Below are 18016 nucleotides of genomic sequence, written 5' to 3'. Positions count from 1 at the left end.
AGGCGCAAGTTAAACGCACGTTATGTAAAAACTGTCTCACAGGCATTTTACGCCCTTTACGGCAATTTACCTACCTAACATCAGCTTGCCTGTGCTGAGGTAGAAGGGGTGGCAATATTTGAGGTGTTCTTAAAAGGGAATTTCACCCTGGGGTAATCTGTGCTTGTTTTCATCATGTTCAAGGCATTTTTAGGTCAGCGAGATGTGTTTCACACATCATTGCCTAGGAGGAAGGCAGGTCTGGGCTTTGCACACTAAATGATACACCCTATGACAGCTTCCGGTGTATTGATGGGGGGAGATCTGAAAATAAATGTAGTCCTGCTTTGTGGTATTTCACGAAGGCTCAATGTGATACTTATCACACTATACGTTTTTGTGCATGTATATGGCTGTCCTTGTTTGATAGATGCTCTGTCCCTCTCCCAAGGCGGGCTTTTTTAAAAAGGGAGGCGGACACTAACACAATCCTTTGGGCAAAACTGAAAGAACTTACCAGACCATAATGGCTTCAAGTGATCTAGTGAAATGCACAGCACTCAGAATTAACCTGTTGGGGATAGGGAGCAGTATTTGCACGGCCGGATAAAAACGTACTAGATTTAATCTGGTTACTACTCCTGCCCAGTAACTAAAATATGCATATAATTATTGGCTTTGGATAGAAAACACCCTAAAGTTTCTAAAACTGTTTGAACGGTGTCTGTGAGTATAACAGAACTCATATGGCAGGCAAAAACCTGAGAAGATTCCTTACAGGAAGTGGCCTGTCTGACCATTCCTTGAGCTTCTTGACTCTGTTTATTGAAGACTGAGGATCTTTGCTGTAACGTGACACTTCCTATGGCTCCCATAGGCTCTCAGAAGGCGGGAAAAAGCTGAATGATGTCATTCCAGCCCCAGGCTGAAACACATTAGCGCTTTTGGCAAGTGCTCTATCAGAGGACAATGGGCTGAGGCGCGTGCACGAGTCGACCCCATGTTTTTATTTTCTATCGTCTTTGAACCTAAACAGAGATTCCCGGTCGGAATATTATCGCTTTTTTACGAGAAAAATGGCATAAACATTTATTTTAAACAGCGGTTGACATGCTTCGAAGTACGGTAATGGAATATTTAGATTTTTTTTGTCACGAAATGCATTGTGCTCGTCACCCTACTTTACCATTCGGATAGTGTCTTGAACGCACGAACAAAACGCTGCTATTTGGATATAACTATGGATTATTTGGGACCAAACCAACATTTTTTATTGAAGTAGAAGTCCTGGGAGTGCATTCTGACGAAGAACACCAAAGGTAATAACATTTTTCTTATAGTAAATCTGACTTTGGTGAGTGCTAAACTTGCTGGGTGTCTAAATAGCTAGCCCTGTAATGCCAGGCTATCTACTCAGAATATTGCAAAATGGGCTTTCACCGAAAAGCTATTTTAAAATCGGACATATCGAGTGCATAGAGGAGTTCTGTATCTATAATTCTTAAAATAATTGTTATGCTTTTTGTGAACGTTTATCGTGAGTAACTTAGTAAATTCACCGGCAGTGTTCGGTGGGAATGCTAGTCACATGCTAGTCACATGCTAATGTAAAAAGCTGGTTTTTGATATAAATATGAACTTGATTGAACAAAACATGCATGTATTGTATAACATAATGTCCTAGGGTTGTCATCTAATGAAGATCATCAAAGGTTAGTGCTACATTTAGCTGTGGTTTGGGTTTATGTGACATTATATGTTAACTTGAAAAATGGGTGTCTGATTATTTCTGGCTGGGTACTCTGCTGACATAATCTAATGTTTTGCTTTCGTTGTAAAGCCTTTTTGAAATCGGACAGTGTGGTTAGATTAACGAGAGTCTTGTCTTTAAAATGGTGTAAAATAGTCATATGTTTGAGAAATTGAAGTAATAGCATTTCTAAGGTATTTGAATAACGCGCCACAGGATTCCACTGGCTGTTACGTAGGTGGGATGATTTGGTGCCACCTACCCTAGAGAGGTTAAAAGGGTTTTACCAGGTATTGTTCATCCTTATAAGACAGGTTATTTTACATGGACAAGACATTGGAGATAATATACGACAACTAATAGAAATAATAGAACATCATGAAACATCTAAAAGAAGCCAGGCATTTATAGCAGATTTTGAAAAGGCATTTGATTTAAGACTGGATTTTATTTATAAATGCCTGGATTATTTGAATTTCGGTGATTCTCTTATAAAATGATGTATAGCAACCCCAGGTGTAAAATGGGGTTGCTATACAGGTGTAAATAACGGCTACTTTTCAGAGAGTTTTGAATTGTCAAGAGGAGTTAAACAAGGGTGTCCGCTGTCACCATATCTTTTCGCTATGGCCATCGAAATGCTAGCTATTAAAATCAGATCAAATAACAACACTAATGTCACGACTTCCGCCGAAGTCGGTCCCTCTCCGTGTTCGGGCGGCATTCAGCGTCACCGGCTTTCTAGCCATCGCCGTTACACTTCTCATTTTCCATTTGCTTTGTCTTCTACACACCTGGTTTCCATTCCCCAATTACATGTTCATTATTTAACCCTCTGTTTCCCCCATGTTTGTATGTGTTTGTATATAATTTTCAGGTCGTTACTTGTTGGCTGGTATTGTTTGCCGGGTTTGTTATTACACGTTATTTACGAGTGACCGGTTATTTCACTCACCTTTAGTATTTGTTTTATACTGGTGCTGTTCGTGGAATAAATTACCTTGTACACTCATCTCTGCTCTCCTGCACCTGATTCCATGCACCAGTTACCCACAGCCTGACAATTAAAGGATTAGAAATCCAATACTTAAAAACAAAGGTGTCCATGTATGCCGATGAGTCAAGTTTTATATTAAGTCCGCAAGCTAGATCCCTGCAATGTCTCATTGAAGATCTAGATAACTTTTCTGTACTCTCTGGTCTAAAACCTAATTATGATAAGTTTACAATATTACGTATTGGATCTTTAAAAAATACAACTTTTACATTGCCCTGCAGTTTACCTATAAAAAGGGCTGATGGTGAAGTAGATATACTGTACTTGGTATTCATATCACAAAATATATAAATAAGCTCTCCACAATGAATTTCAATAGAAAACTTGTAAAAATTGACAAGGTCCTGCAACCATGGAGGTAAATGCCTGTCTATTTATGGAAAAATTGCCCTGATTAACTCCTCATTTTACTTATGGTGCTGCCTACTCCTGATTCGTTTTTGAAATCATAAGAGAATAGAATATGCAGCTTTATCTGGGACGCTAAACCAGACAATCAATATATATATATAAATACAATGAATTGGGTGGGTTGAGATTATTAAATATAAAGCACTAAACCTCTAAAAGCTTCACGTATTTAAAAGTTTTACTTGAACCCTAAATAGTTCTCAAGTAGATTACTAGGAAAAGCTCATCAATGTTTTAAAAATGGCCTTTTTGCCTTTGTGCAGATTGCCAGCTCTCATTTTCTATTAATTGAAAATTGTACTTTATTCAAAGTATCTCTCTTTTTCAAACAAGCTTTGCAGAGTTGGCTACAATTTCAATTTCATCCCCCTGAAAAGATAGAACAAATATGACAACAAATATTATGGCTGAACTCAAATGTGCTGGTTGATAAAATACCTGAATTTATGGGAAAGATGTTTGAAAAAGGTATTTTGTTCTTAAATTATATTGCAAATTGGAATAGTAGAGTTAATAGTTATGTCCTTCATGGAGTTATCAGAATTGTATGGGAAGGTCTGCTCAATCCAAGAGTACAACCAGTTGATTACTGCATTACCCCAAAAATGGAGGAGGCAGGTGGCAGCAGGAGGAGGTAGGGAACTGGTCTGTCTTCCCAATATGAAGGATAAAAATAGCATAAATAGGAAAGTATACCAGTTTCATTTGAGGACCAGCATCTTGACAACTGTGCCATACAGGTTGCAAAACAGTTTAAGAGATTTTTGATGTACCGATTCCATGGTACAGGGTGTATGAGTTGAAATATAAAACTACGCAAGATTCAAGTGATTTTCAGCTAAAATTATAATAGAATTCTTGCCACCAACAAAATGTTGAATATTTGGGGCATAAAATCATCAAAGCTCTGCAGATTTTGTTGTGAGGATACAGAATCAATAGATGATTTATTTTGGTATTGCCCTCAGGTAGCTTGTTTCTGGTGTCAGGTTCAGGAATAGCTGAAAACGCATAGCATTGATCTAAAATTGACCCTAGAAATAGTACTGTTAGGAGATCTGGAAAGACCGGGTCAGTCAATTACTAATACTCTTAGTAAAAGTATTTATCTTCAACTCGCAATCTGTGGATTCTATTCAATTAGATAGATTGAAATTGTACGTTAAACATCACCGCATAGTTGAAAGATATATGTTGCATAGAAATCCATAGAGGGTGGCCAGCAGAGATGGGTGGGATGGGCTGAGGGAAGCTGAGGGTTGGGATGTGTAATTGGAGATAAGTGAGAATGGAAATGCTGTGTGGGAGATAGAATGATGGTCCAAGATGAGGCTGATGCCGTGCAGGTCTTTGTACACACACACAGTCATTCAAATACACGCATACACGGACACACACACACGGACACACACACGGACACACACACACGCGCACACACACACACACACACACACACACACACACACACACACACACACACACACACACACACACACACACACACACACACACACAATAGTGCCAGACATGCATTCAAACATATACAGTTGGCATTGCTGTTATGATTTTAGTTGTCCTTGATGTCCTTTCTTTTGCATTGTTTGCTGTTTCTTGTCTTTGTCTTTTTTCTCTGTAGTTCGTTTTCTTGCTTGTTGGTGCATTGAGGGGTTCTTGGGGTGGGGAATGGAATTAATTGTATTTAAAAAAAAAATGTATACATTTTTTTGGGGCGGGGGGACTGTGGGAGTGGTCTCGGATGGTTGAAAAAACAGCTATTGGGAGACTGTGGGGGGATCTTGGAGGGTTCAGGTTCACGTTTTTTGGCCTGGTGGGAGATCTGTCAACGTGCCCTTGAGCAGGGCATTGACCCTGGATGCTTCTGTGTGTTTCTCTAAATGGGAGTCTGTTGGATGACTGGTGTGATGTAGTTGTTGAGCGGCTTCACTGCAAGTATATTGTAAGTTTGGGATATTCAATAAAACAAAAAAAAGATAATTGCATAGCCTCCGTTCCCTACAATGAAGGCTGTTTGTGGGGCATGTAACTGTATTTAGACATAGCCTATTTAAAACAAGTCTTGTTTCATTTTGAGCAGAATTATTCACTCTTAAAGCCTTATCAATAGTGAATTTAATCTTGCTTATTGACAATGTTTGGCATGTCCATGGCTCAGCCATAATGCAATTTACAGTAGGCCTAGCACCTACAGTATATCAGTGTGAATGCTAGGTTTAACTATATATTTCCATATTGAAGCCATGCAATTAGGCTTCTTACAATGTGGACTGCAAACATGTTCAACACATTAAGCGAAGATAGGACTGGCCTACATATATTTTGTTATTTTGTTTCTGTAGGCTATTTAACAAACTAGGCCATAATGGACTATTGTAATTGGAGTTGATTACAACACACTACATAAAAGACTGTAAATACACAACTTGAAGCAACCACATATTTAGCCATGGAGCACATTCTGATTGGCCAGTGAAGGGTCAAGCTCCAGAACACCTACAACTTGGCTTTTGAGCCAAAAGGGATCCCTCTAAATGGAGATAAATATTATCCAGAAATGACATCGCACCCATGAGCAAAGCGTATATCGTTTAGCTAAAACATGAGTTGGATTTTATGAGACAAGAAATTCACATCATACATGTGTATGAACCATACAGCCAACATTGACCTTTCAAGCCGAAATGTGATGTATATAATTAGCAACTAAACTTCCGTAATGTATCATTAACTGACCTGCAGTAATTTGACTGCCAGAACGATGGAGCGTGTGCATAGCACGGCCGAGGTCAGGCAAACCAGTATGACAAAGCCATCAAACACCAGAAGGTAGTGTGTGTTCTTCTGAGCTGAAACAGATAAAGACAGCTGGGTTACATAACTCTTCCAATGTGCTTTGGACATAGTGTCAACATTGGAAGTCTTCAGTATTGTTTTTTTAGAGAAGAAACATTATGGTTTGATTTGGACTTATACGAGACCTAGTTCAAATACAGTACATATTTACATTTTAGTCATTTAGCAGACGCTCTTATCCAGAGTGACTTATAGTAGTGAATACATACATTTCATTTTCATTTCATGCATTTCTTTTTTGTACTGGCCCCCCGTGGGAATCAAACCCACAACCCTGGCGTTCCACACACCATGCTGGCATTGCAAACACCATGCTCTACCAACAGAGCCACAGGGAAGGCTATGTCATATGGGAAGGCTATGTCAAATTATACACAAAAGTACATTTTACAGTCATTTAGCAAACACTCTAGAGCAACTTACCAACTTTCCTCTACTAGCAACAGCTAGTAAGGCAGGCTAAACTAGAAAAGTACATTTCCTGAAGAAAATATGGTGTGCATGCTAGCTTGTGATGGATTGATTGATTGATTGAATAGCCTTAAAATGTGGAAGTTGGTTTGGTGTTATAGTTGACAAATATGTTACAAAAAGTGTGAAGTTAGGATAGCCTGAACTTGTGAAAGTTGGTTTGGTGTCTCAATCTTGAACAGTTGAAGAGTTACTGTCAGTGAGTAATTGTATGCTATTGGCATCTAAAAGTCTAAGCTGTTGGGTGGGGGGTTAATAAGCTAACATATGGAATTTTTTTAAGATGGTCATACCATGGATGTTTTAACTATTTGATTCAGAATTTTAGGACCCCTTTAGGTATACATTTTATTAATTTATATAATTATAGTTGATAAAAGTTAAGAGTTTAAAGTTAGGATAGCTTGAACGTGAGAAATTTGGTTTGGTTTCTCTAGCTTGAACGGTTCAAGAGTTACTGTGGGTTGGTAATTTTGTGCAAATGTATACAATTATAGTTGATACGTTTTTGAGAATTTGAAGTTAGGATAGGCTGATGTCTCTAGCTTGGATGGATCAAATTACTGTTGGTGGGTTGTAGTTGTTCAAAGTAACAATTTGAGGTTAGGTCTGAACATGTAAAGGTTGGTTTGGTGGCAAAAAATTGAACGGATCAGGAGTTATTGTTGGTGAGTTATTTATGCAAATGTATGTATATTTATGTATTTAAAGTTGGTTAAATTTGAAGTTAGGATAGTCTGAACATGAGGAAGTTGGTTTAGTATCTCTAGCTTGAATGGTTTAAGATATACTGTTGGTGAGTTAAATGATGTTAATGTATGCTAATTTGTATAGTCAAGTTTTTACGAATTTGAAGTTAGGATAGTCTGAACATGTGAAAGTATGTTTGGTGCCTATAGCTTGAACGGTTAAATAATGACTACTTGTGTTTTTTTTATTCAAATGTACACCATTTCATGTAGTTATAGTTGATAAAAGTCTAAGATTTCGATGTTAGGATAGCCTGAACATGAGGAAATTGGTTTAGGATCTCTAGCTTGAAAGGATCAAGACTGTTGTTGGGAAATTGTATGCTAATCTATGCAATGAACATGTGAAAGGTGGTTTGGTGTCTCTAGCTTGAACGGAAGACGAGTTACTTTTATTCAGTTATTTTATGCAAGTGTATTACAATTTGTATAGTTGTTGAAATCTTTTGAAGATTTAGAATTTATGATAGCCTGAACATGTAAAAATTGGTTTGGTGTATCTACAGTGAGGGAAAAAAGTATTTGATCCCCTGCTGATTTTGTATGTTTGCCCACTGACAAAGAAAAGATCACTCTATAATTTTAATGGTAGGTTTATTTGAATAGTGAGAGACAGAATAACAACAAAAAAATCCAGAAAAATGCATGTCAAAAATGTTATAAAATGATTAGCATTTTAATGAGGGAAATACGTATTTGACCCCTCTGCAAAACATGACTTAGTACTTGGTGTCAAAACCATTGTTGGCAATCACAGAGGTCAGATGTTTCTTGTAGTTGGCCACCAGGTTTGCACACACCTCAGGAGGGATTTTGTCCCACTCCTCTTTGCAGATCTTCTCCAAGTCGTTAAAGTTTCGAGGCTGACGTTTGGCAACTCGAACCTTCAGCTCCCTCCACAGATTTTCTATGGGATTAACCTCTTGGCGTTCCCCTAGGATAGGGGGCGCTAAAGCGATTTTTGAAAAAAATTCGTGCCCATTTTAAACGGCCTCCTACTCTAACTCAGAAGCTAGGATATGCATATAATTAATATTTGTGGATAGAAAACACCCTAAAGTTTCTAAAACTGTTTGAATGGTGTCTGTGAGTATAACAGAACTCATATGGCAGTCAAAACCCGAGACAGATCGAAACAGGAAGTGGAATTCTGAATTGTGAACTCAACTTCATCACGTTGCCTATTAATCACACCGTGAGCTATGGTTCATTGAGCACTTTCTATTGCTTCCACTAGATGTCCCCAGTCTTTACAAAGTGATTTGAGACTCCTACTGTGAAAACTGAATGAATGAGACGCAGTGGAACGTGGTCACACGGAGAGGGCCATCACCATTATGACGCCGACGCCCCTGGTTACCCTCCCCTTTCAAAACGTTTTGAAACACAATGCAATCGTCCCCCTCGAATCTTATTGGCTCTCTTGTTGAAAAACGCCCTGAGATTTATGTTATACAACGTTTGACATGTTTGAACAAACCTAAATGAGGAAAAAAATGCATTTTCTCGAAATGGCTGTCCCCTGGCCGACGGCAGTTTTGGAGCAGCCTTCAGACGCGCTAACAAGAACAAGCTCTTGGAACATAAAGAGTATTTTTTTCGAACGAAAATACATTTGTTGTGGACCTGGGATACCTGGAAGTGCTTTCTGATGAAGACAACCAAAGGTAAGGGATTATTGACAATAGTATACAAGACTAGATGTGATATGTGATTGTTCCAAGATGGCGCTGACCTGTAACGTAAGCCTATTTTTCAGAGTATCGCATCCCCTTTCATCGCAAAGTATGATTACCCAGTAAAGTTAATTTTAAATCTGGCATTACAGGTGCTTTCAAGAGATATTCATCTATAAATCTTAGAATGACATATTACATTTTAAAAATGTTTTCGAATATTAATTTAGTAAATTGTAGCTCTGTTTCATCGGATGCATTTGAGGGAAAATAGTTAGTCAACGTTACGCACCGATGTAAAATGCTGTTTTTATATATAAATATGAACTTTATCGAACAAAAGAATGCATGTATTGTGTAACATGATGTCCTAGGTGTGTCATCTGATGAAGATTGTCAAAGGTTAGTGCTGCATTTAGCTGTTTTTTGGTTATTTGTGATGCATGTGGTTGGTCGGAAAATGGCTATGTGGCTACTTTTACGATATATATATTTTTGCAAAAGTATGTACATTTATATATTTATAGTTCATTTATATAATTAAAGTAAATAAAGTTAAGTTTATGTGAGGATAGGCTGAACATGAGAAACTTGATTTGGTGTCTCTAGCTTGAACGGAAGAAGTTACTTTTCGTGGGTTATTTTATGCAAATGCATCCAAATCTGTATAGTTCTATTTGTTGAAAGTTTTGAAGAATTTGAAGTTAGGATAGTATGAACATGAGAAAATTGGTTCGGAGTCTCTAGCTTGAACGAATAAAGAGTTACTGTGGGTTGGTCATTGTATGCTAATTTAGGCAAGTGAGCTATAGTTGATGAAAGTGAATCATTTAAAGTTAGGATATCCTGAACATGACAAAGCTAGTTTGGTGCTTATAGCTGGAACGGTTCAATAATTACTGTTGTATGCTGTAGCGTTATGTCCCTTCACTGGAACTAAGGGGCCCAGCCCGAACCATGAAAAACCACCCCAGACCATTATTCCTCCTCCACCAAACTTTACCGTTGGCACTATGAATACGGGCAAGTATTCTCAGCTGTCCCGAGTCCACCTGGTCGTGCTGCTGCTCCAGTTTCAACTGTCCAGAGTCCAATTGCGGTAAGTTTTACACATCTCCAGCCGACGCTTGGCGGCATTGCGTACGGTGATCTTGGGAACCCATTTAATGAAGCTCCCAATTAACATTTATTTTGCTGACGTTGCTTCCAGAGGTAGTGAGTGTTGAAACCGAGGACAGATGTTTTTTCCGCACTACGTATTCAGGACTCGGCGGTCCAATTCTGTAAGCTTGTGTGGCCTACCACTTCGCGGCTGAGCCGTTGTTGCTCCTAGATGTTTCCACTTCACAATAACAGCACTTAGCAGGGCAGAAAGTAGCAAGGCAGAAAGTCACTCAGGTCTTCAATAAGGCCATTCTATTGCCAATGTTTGTCTATGGAGATTGCATGGCTGGGTGCTCGATTTTATACACCTGTCAGCAACGGGTGTGGCTGAACTAGACGAATCCACTCATTTGAAGGGGTGTCCACATACTTTTTTATATATGTTGTAAGTCTATGGCACTTTTATTTCCATTGAAATGTATTGTGAGCTCATTTAAATATTGCTGTAGTACAAAAAGTATACAATATCAAAAATAAGTTGGATTGGTCTGCACACTTGGAAGTTGGTTTCATGTTAATAGCTTAAGTCGTTTAAGTGCTGGAACGAGCGGAATAAATCAAATAATTATAATAATATGAGTAAGAAATCTGCAGTTGTGCATTGCTTTCCATGCACACCTACTTAACAGCCCCTAAAGTATTTGAACATAGTGTTTATTTAATTACCCAGGACAATTAATCCTGATGAACAAATTGGTTTCTTAATAACTCAAACTTAACTAAACTATACTTACCAGTCCCTGAAATCTTCCAGTTTTTGCACGCACTGCTCAGTGCGTCAATGTCGAGGAAGATTTTTATCTTTCCGCTGTGACACTGGTTATCAAATGTGATCTGGAGAAAGAGACAACTGAAAACAGATTACAAAATGGTCTAACAGTATCAACAGCGCTCCATGGACATGATGATGGGGTTACATGTTTAAACACAACAAAGGAACCTTACCGTAACAAAAAATACATAACAGTCCGGTAACTCATGTGAGCGCACTGTTTGCAGATTGATTCCTTTAAGTTGAAAAGTGATCTTGATATCGACAAGCCTAAAAGGAAAACATGCCAATGTTAATAAGAAATCAATCCCCAAATGATCCAACTACCCCTCGCTGCGGCACAAGGAACGGGGCAAGGTTGGCGGGGTCGGCCCACCACACGTTTTCCTTGGTTGAGATGCATTTGCATTCCACCACGCTCGACACAACGTAGCCTGCATGGTGATACATCAGGAGGTACATGTAAAGCCTCAATCACATTACCCATAAGCCAGCAGTTCCCAAACTATGGATTGTGACCCCATATGGGGTTGCCGGATTTGAAAATGGGGTTGCTGGAGAGTTAATCATATGGAAATCAGTCAATTGTTTGGCCCTAATCTATGGATTTCACAAACAGGGGTGCAGCCATAAGCCCACCCACTTGGAAGCTAGGCCAACCCACTGGGGAGCTAGGCCCAGGCTATCAGAATGAGTTTTTCCCCACAAAAGCGCTTTATTAAAGACAGAAATACTCTTCAGCAACCCCCCCCCCCCCCCCCCCACCCATCATTGTAATGGGGTTAACCTTAAAAATCTACATTTTTCCAATATAGAAGAACCAAAGCGTGCCCTTAGATCATGGAAAAATAATTCCCATGCTGAATGACAAGGCCCACTACGCCATGAAACCAGACACTATTGCAGACTTTGATATCACCGGCCATAACTGATATGGTGAAAACAATGATATGGTGAAAACAGAGGCATAGAAACTCACATCATTATCTTTGTCAGATAATACTGTTAAAAAAATAATTTATGCTATTGCTAGTAATCAGAGGAAACTGACTGAACCAAACTCCCCAGTTTATGTTCTCCAAAGGGACGTTAGCTGTGAGGGCTGACAGACACACACACCAACAACCCCACACACCGACACCCCCACAGTTCTGTCTCACGATTCCCGAGAATGAAACGGCACAGGGGATGTGCAGAAAAACAGATTCTAAGTGGGATCGGATGGTGGGCTTTTGCACAGATGGGGCTCCATCTATCTCCTTCTGCCATAAGGTCACATTGTATGATACACCGAGAGCAACTGGTGGCAAAAGATCTAAGCACAGAACTCAGAGATATACAGCAGCAGGTAACTTCGATTGTAAACTACATCAAACCACATTCACTGTGCGCACGCCTGTTTGCAAAACTACATGGAGATATGGGAGAAGAGCATGATAATGTTCTATTTCACACAGAGGCTTTTCGCTTTGAGAGAGGAACTTTTGTCATTCACAATGGATGTAACGTTCACCATTTTTTTTATTTCACCTTTATTTAACCAGGTAGGCCAGTTTAAAACAAGTTCTCATTTACTACTGTGACCTGGAGCTTTACCTAGCAAAGACTTAGATGACCTGGAGCCAGTGGGTTTGGCGACGAATATTTAGCAAGGGCCAGCCAACGAGAGCGTACAGGTCGCAGTGGTGGGTAGTATATGGGGTTTTGGTGACAAAACGGATGGCACTGTGATAGACTACATCCAATTTGCTGAGTAGAGTGTTGGAGGCTATTTTGTAAATGACATCGCCGAAGTCAAGGATCGGTAGGATAGTCAGTTTTACGATGGTATGTTTGGCAGCATGAGTGAAGGAGGCTTTGTTGTGATATAGGAAGCAGATTCTAGATTTAATTTTGGATTGGAGATGCTTAATGTGAGTCCGGAAGGAGAGTTTACAGTCTAGCCAGACACCTAGGTATTTGTAGTTGTCCACATATTCTATTCATATTCAAGTCAGATCCGTCCAGAGTAGTGATGCTAGTCGGGCGGGAGCGGGCAGCGATCAGTTGAAGAGCATGCATTTCATTTTACTAGCATTTAATAGCAGTTTGAGGCCACGGAAGGAATGTTGTATGGCGTTGAAGCTCATTTGGAGGTTCGCTAACAGTGTCCAAAGAAGGGCCAGATGTATACAGAATGGTGTCGTCTGCGTAGAGGTGGATCAGAGAATAACCAGCAGCAAGAGCGACATCATTGATATAAACAGAGAAAAGAGTCGGCCTGAGAATTGAACCCTGTGGTTCCCCTATAGAGACTGCCAGAAGTCCGGACAACAGGCCCTCCGATTTGACACACTGAACTCTATCTGAGAAGTAGTTAGTGAACCAGGCGAGGCAGTCATTAGAGAAACCAAGGCTGTTGAGTCTGCCGATAAGAATACAATGATTGACAGCGTCGAAAGCCTTTGCCAGGTCGATGAAGACGGCTGCACAGTACTGTCTTTTATCTATGGCGGTTATGATATCATTTAGGACCTTGAGCGTGGCTGAGGTGCACCCATGACCAGCTCGGAAACCAGATTGCATAGCGGAGAAGGTACGGTGGGATTCAAAATGTTCAGTGATCTGTTTATTCACTTGGCTTTCGAAGACTTTAGAAAGGCAGGGCAGGATGGATATAGGTCTGTAACAGTTTGGGTCTAGAGTGTCTCCCCCTTTGAAGAGGGGGATGACCGCGGCCGCTTTCCAATCTTAAGGGATCTCATACGATACGAAAGAGAGGTTGAACAGACAAGTAATAGGGGATGCAGCAATGGCGGCAGATAATTTTAGGACGAGAGGGTCCAGATTGTCTAGCCCAGCTGATTTGTAGGGATCCAGATTTGCAGCTCTTTCAGAACATCAGCTGTCTGGATTAGGTGAAGGGGTGGGGGGGGGGGCTTGGGCCAGTTGCTGTGGGGGGGGTGCAGAACTGTTGGCCAGGGTAGTCAGGTGGAAAGTATGGCCAGCCGTAGAGAAATGCTTATTGAAATTCGATTATCGTGGATTTATCAGTGGTGACAGTGTTTCCTAGTCTCAGTGCTGTGGGCAGCTGGGAGGAGGTACTCTTATTCTCCATGGACTTTACAGTGTCCCAAAACTTTTTGGAATTAGTGCTGCAGGATGCACATTTCTGATTGAAAAAGCTAGCCTTTGCTTTCCTAACTGACTGTGTGTATTGGTTCCTGACTTGAAAAGTTGCATATCGTGGGGACTATTCGATGTTAGTGCATTATGCCACAGGGTGTTTTTGTGCTGGTTAAGGGCAGTCAAGTCTGGAGTGAACCAAGGGCTATATCTGTTCTTAGTTCTACATTTTTTGAAAGTGGCACACTTATTTAAGATGGTGAGGAAAGCACTTCTAAAGAACAACCAGGTATCCTCTACTGATGGGATGAGGTCATATCCCAATTTATGTCACCTAGCAGTACGAACTCTGACGATATATGGGGGCAATCCCTTCACATATGGTGTCCAGGGCACAGCTGGGAGCTGAGGGGGGTGTATAACAAGCGGCAACAGTGAGGGACTTATTTCTGGAGAGATGGATCTTTAAAAGTAGGAGCTCAAACTGTTTGGGCATAGACCTGGATAGTATGACAGAACTCTGAAGGCTATCTCTACAGTATATTGCATTTCCGCCCCCTTTTACATTTTCCGTCAAGACAAATGCTATTGGGGATGGAAATTTCAAAATTTTTGGTGGACTTCCTATGCCAGGATTCAGACACGGCTAGGACATCAGGGTTGGCAGAGTGTGCTCAAGCAGTGAATTAAGCAAACTTTTACATTGCCTATGAAACATACATATTTGAGAAATTGAACGAACTAAACGTAAGACGCAGGGGAAATACAAAAACATTCTACAGATGAGTGACCGAATCAGTAGATTCAGAGGAAAGAAATCCATGCCCCCTTTCCCTTGGGTGTGCAATTTTCTAATAGAAAACAGCATCAGTAAGTGCCCCATACAAGTGGCCTTGTCGTTAGAGTGTCCGCCCTGAGATTGGAAGGTTCAATCCCTGGCCGAGTCATACGAAAGTGGGACCTGGTTCGTTGCCGTTTGGCACTCAGCATTGAGATAGATTGAGGGTAAGGCCCTGTGATAGACTAGTGTCCTGTCCAGGGCGTGTACTTGTACATCAAGCTGCCTCATGCTACAGAAACAGGACATAGGCTCCTGCTCTATGAGCCGTTCCAGCTCGCAAAATCCAAGGCTCGTGCAAGGCTACTTACTTACAAGTGATGACTCCTCACCTCCAACGCTTGGAAGATTACTTTGAGAAATACTTCCCAATCCATTTGACTGTGATCCTGGCTCAGTTGACATGCTGTAAGTTAAATCAAACAGCTGATCGAGCTATCATGTGTCGGGTCACTACGGAGGAGTTTTGGTTTCTAATGTCATGGTTCCAACCCACTACCGACCCCTAGCACTTTCAAAGGCTGATCATGGTTCACATCAACACCATCATCCCAGAACCCTAGACCCACTCCAATTTGAATACCGCCCAAACAGATCCACAGATGATGCAATCTCTATTGCACTCCACACTGCCCTTTCCCACCTGGACAAAAATAACACCTATGTGAGAATGCTATCCATTGACTACAGCTCAGCGTTCAACACCATAGTGCCCTCAAAGCTCATCACTAAGCTAAAGACCCTGGGACTAAACACCTCCTTCTGCAACTAGATCCTGGACTTCCTGACGGGCCACCCCCAGGTGGTAAGGGTAGGTAATAACACACGGGGGCCCCTCAGAGGTGTGCTCAGTCCCTTCCTGGTACTCCCTGTTCACTCATGACTGCATTGCCAGTCACAACTCCAACACCATCATTGAGTTTGCCGACGACACAACAGTGTTAGGCCTGATCACCGAAAGCGATGAGACAGCCTATAGGGAGGAGGTCAGAGACCTGGCCATGTGGTGCCAGAATAACAACCTCTCCCTCAACCCCAAGACAGTCATAAAGAGGGCACGACAAAGCCTATTCTCCCTCAGGAGACTGAAAAGATTTTGCGTGGGTCCCCAGAGCCTCAAAAAGTTCTACAACTGCACCATCGAGAGCATCCTGACTGGTTGCATCACTGCCTGGTATGGCAACAGTTCAGCCTCTGACCGCAAGGCACTGCAGAGGGTAGTGCGTACTGCCCAGTACATAACTTGGGCCAAGCTTCCTGCCATCCAGGACCTCAATACCAGGCAGTGTCAGAGGAATTCCCTAAAAATTGTCAAAGACTCCATCCACCCTAGTCATAGACTATTCTCTCTGCTACCACAAATCAAGCGGTACTGAAGCTCCATGTCTACCCCCAAGCCATAAGACTCTTGAATAGCTAATCAAACGGCTACCCAGAGTATTTGCATTGACCCCCCCATTGATTTTGTACACTGCTGCTACTCGCTGTTTATAATCTATGCATAGTCACTTTACCCCTACTTACATGAACAAATTACCTCAACTAACCTGTAACCCTGCACATTGACTCGGTACCGGTACCCCCTGTCTATAGCTTCATAGTTATTTTGTTACATTTGATAATTTTTCTACATTCGGTTTATTTGGTAAATATTTTCTTAACTTTCTTGAATTGCATTGTTGGTTAAGGGCTTGTAAGTAAGCATTTCACGGTAAGGTCTACACCTGTTGTATTTGGCGCGTGTGACAATTAAAATTTGATTTGAGTAGGCATTCTTTCTAACTTTGTGGCTGTGGTAACTAGTAACGACCCAGCCAGAGTCTGTTGAAGTACAAGAAGTTACCAAACCACAGACGATGAAAATATGTTGTTTTCTGTGATGGCTTTATGGGACAGCTAGCAACTTGTAAACAATTACCCATTTCAATAAGTGAGTACTATTTTAATTGTAATGTTCAATAATACACATTGGCTGTTAGGCAAATTATATTATGACTGTTGCCTCCTAGTTAAGTTTCTGATGGTAATGATGTTTTTTATTATTATTATTATTATTATTATTATTATTATTATTATTATTAGGTGGCGGTCGCTAGCTACTAGTGGTACTGGATCTTCAACCTAGCCTTAGCTTTTAGCTTGCTAACGAGCTAGCTGTTCTGCAGTGCAACTTGGCTTGCTATAAAGTTAAAGGATCAAGTTGAGGAAAAAGTAACTAAATATTTTATTAGCAACCAAAATAATATATTTATCCTGTCTTGAATGAAAAGGTAATATTTTGCAATCTCCCAAACATAAATGTCCATTCAGTAGAGCTGCAAGACGTGAAGATGACGTCTGGTGCAATGAAATATGGCACAATGTGTACAGGGCATAAACAGACCAGCTAGCTTGCACATATTGCTGAAATGTAATGGAAGAAAGCTGTCACAAATGTTGTATATCAAGTTAAGTAAAATGTGTTCACTTTAAGATCTTGCACAAAATATACCCTTGTAATCACTAGTCTAAATTCATGGACTTAGATGACAAATACATTTTTTGAGATAAAGGGCAAACTCCTTTATGAGTGTTATTTTGGAGTGAGGTAAGTAATTACACTACTGTTCAAAAGTTTGGGGTCACTTAGAAATGTCCTTGTTTTAGAAAAAAATGCAACTCTTTTTGTCCATTAAAATAACAACAAATTGATCAGAAATACAATGTAGACATTGTAGCTGGAAACGTCAGATTTTTTATGGAATATCGACATGGGCGTACAGAGGCCCATCATCAGCAACAATCACTCCTGTGTTCCAATGGCACGTTGTGTTAGCTAATCTAAGTTTATCATTTTAAAACGCTAAATTATCATTAGAAAACCCTTTTGCAATTATGTTAGCTCAGCTGAAAACTGATGTCCTGATTAAAGAAGCAATGAAACTGGCCTTTAGACTAGTTGAGTGTCTAGAGCATCAGCATTTGTGGGTTTGATTACAGGCTCAAAATGGACATAAACAAAGCACTTTCTTCTGAATCTCATCAGTCTATTCTTGTTCTGAGAAATGAAGGCTATTCCATGCGAGAAACTGCCAAGAAACTGAAGATATACTCTACCACCTTCACAAAACAGTGCAAACTGGCTCCAACCAGAATAGAAAGAGGAGTGGGAGGCTCCGGTGCACATCTGAGCA

General features: G+C 40.5%; 1 protein-coding gene across 7 annotated transcripts in view; it reads right to left on the bottom strand.

The window, feature by feature from the left end:
- Positions 1-18016, bottom strand: part of mcoln2 (mucolipin TRP cation channel 2) — a 67933-nt gene that overhangs the window by 39061 nt on the left and 10856 nt on the right. For 6 of the 7 annotated variants that reach the window (XM_045687261.2, XM_014215625.3, XM_045687260.2 and 3 more), the window contains 3 exons: positions 11074-11170; positions 10863-10962; positions 5949-6061 (listed from right to left, as the gene is read on the bottom strand). In XM_045687261.2, the coding sequence (XP_045543217.2) occupies positions 5949-6061; positions 10863-10962; positions 11074-11170 (310 nt within the window). Of the gene's footprint in view, positions 1-5948; positions 6062-10862; positions 10979-11073; positions 11171-18016 lie in introns of all 7 variants that reach the window. The other variant, XM_014215626.3, reaches the window with a different exon arrangement.

The sequence above is a fragment of the Salmo salar genome, chromosome 10 (assembly GCF_965601325.2).
Source record: "Salmo salar chromosome 10, fSalSal1, whole genome shotgun sequence".
Classification (NCBI taxonomy): Eukaryota; Metazoa; Chordata; class Actinopteri; order Salmoniformes; family Salmonidae; genus Salmo; species Salmo salar.
This window is presented reverse-complemented; position numbering and strand designations above follow the sequence as displayed.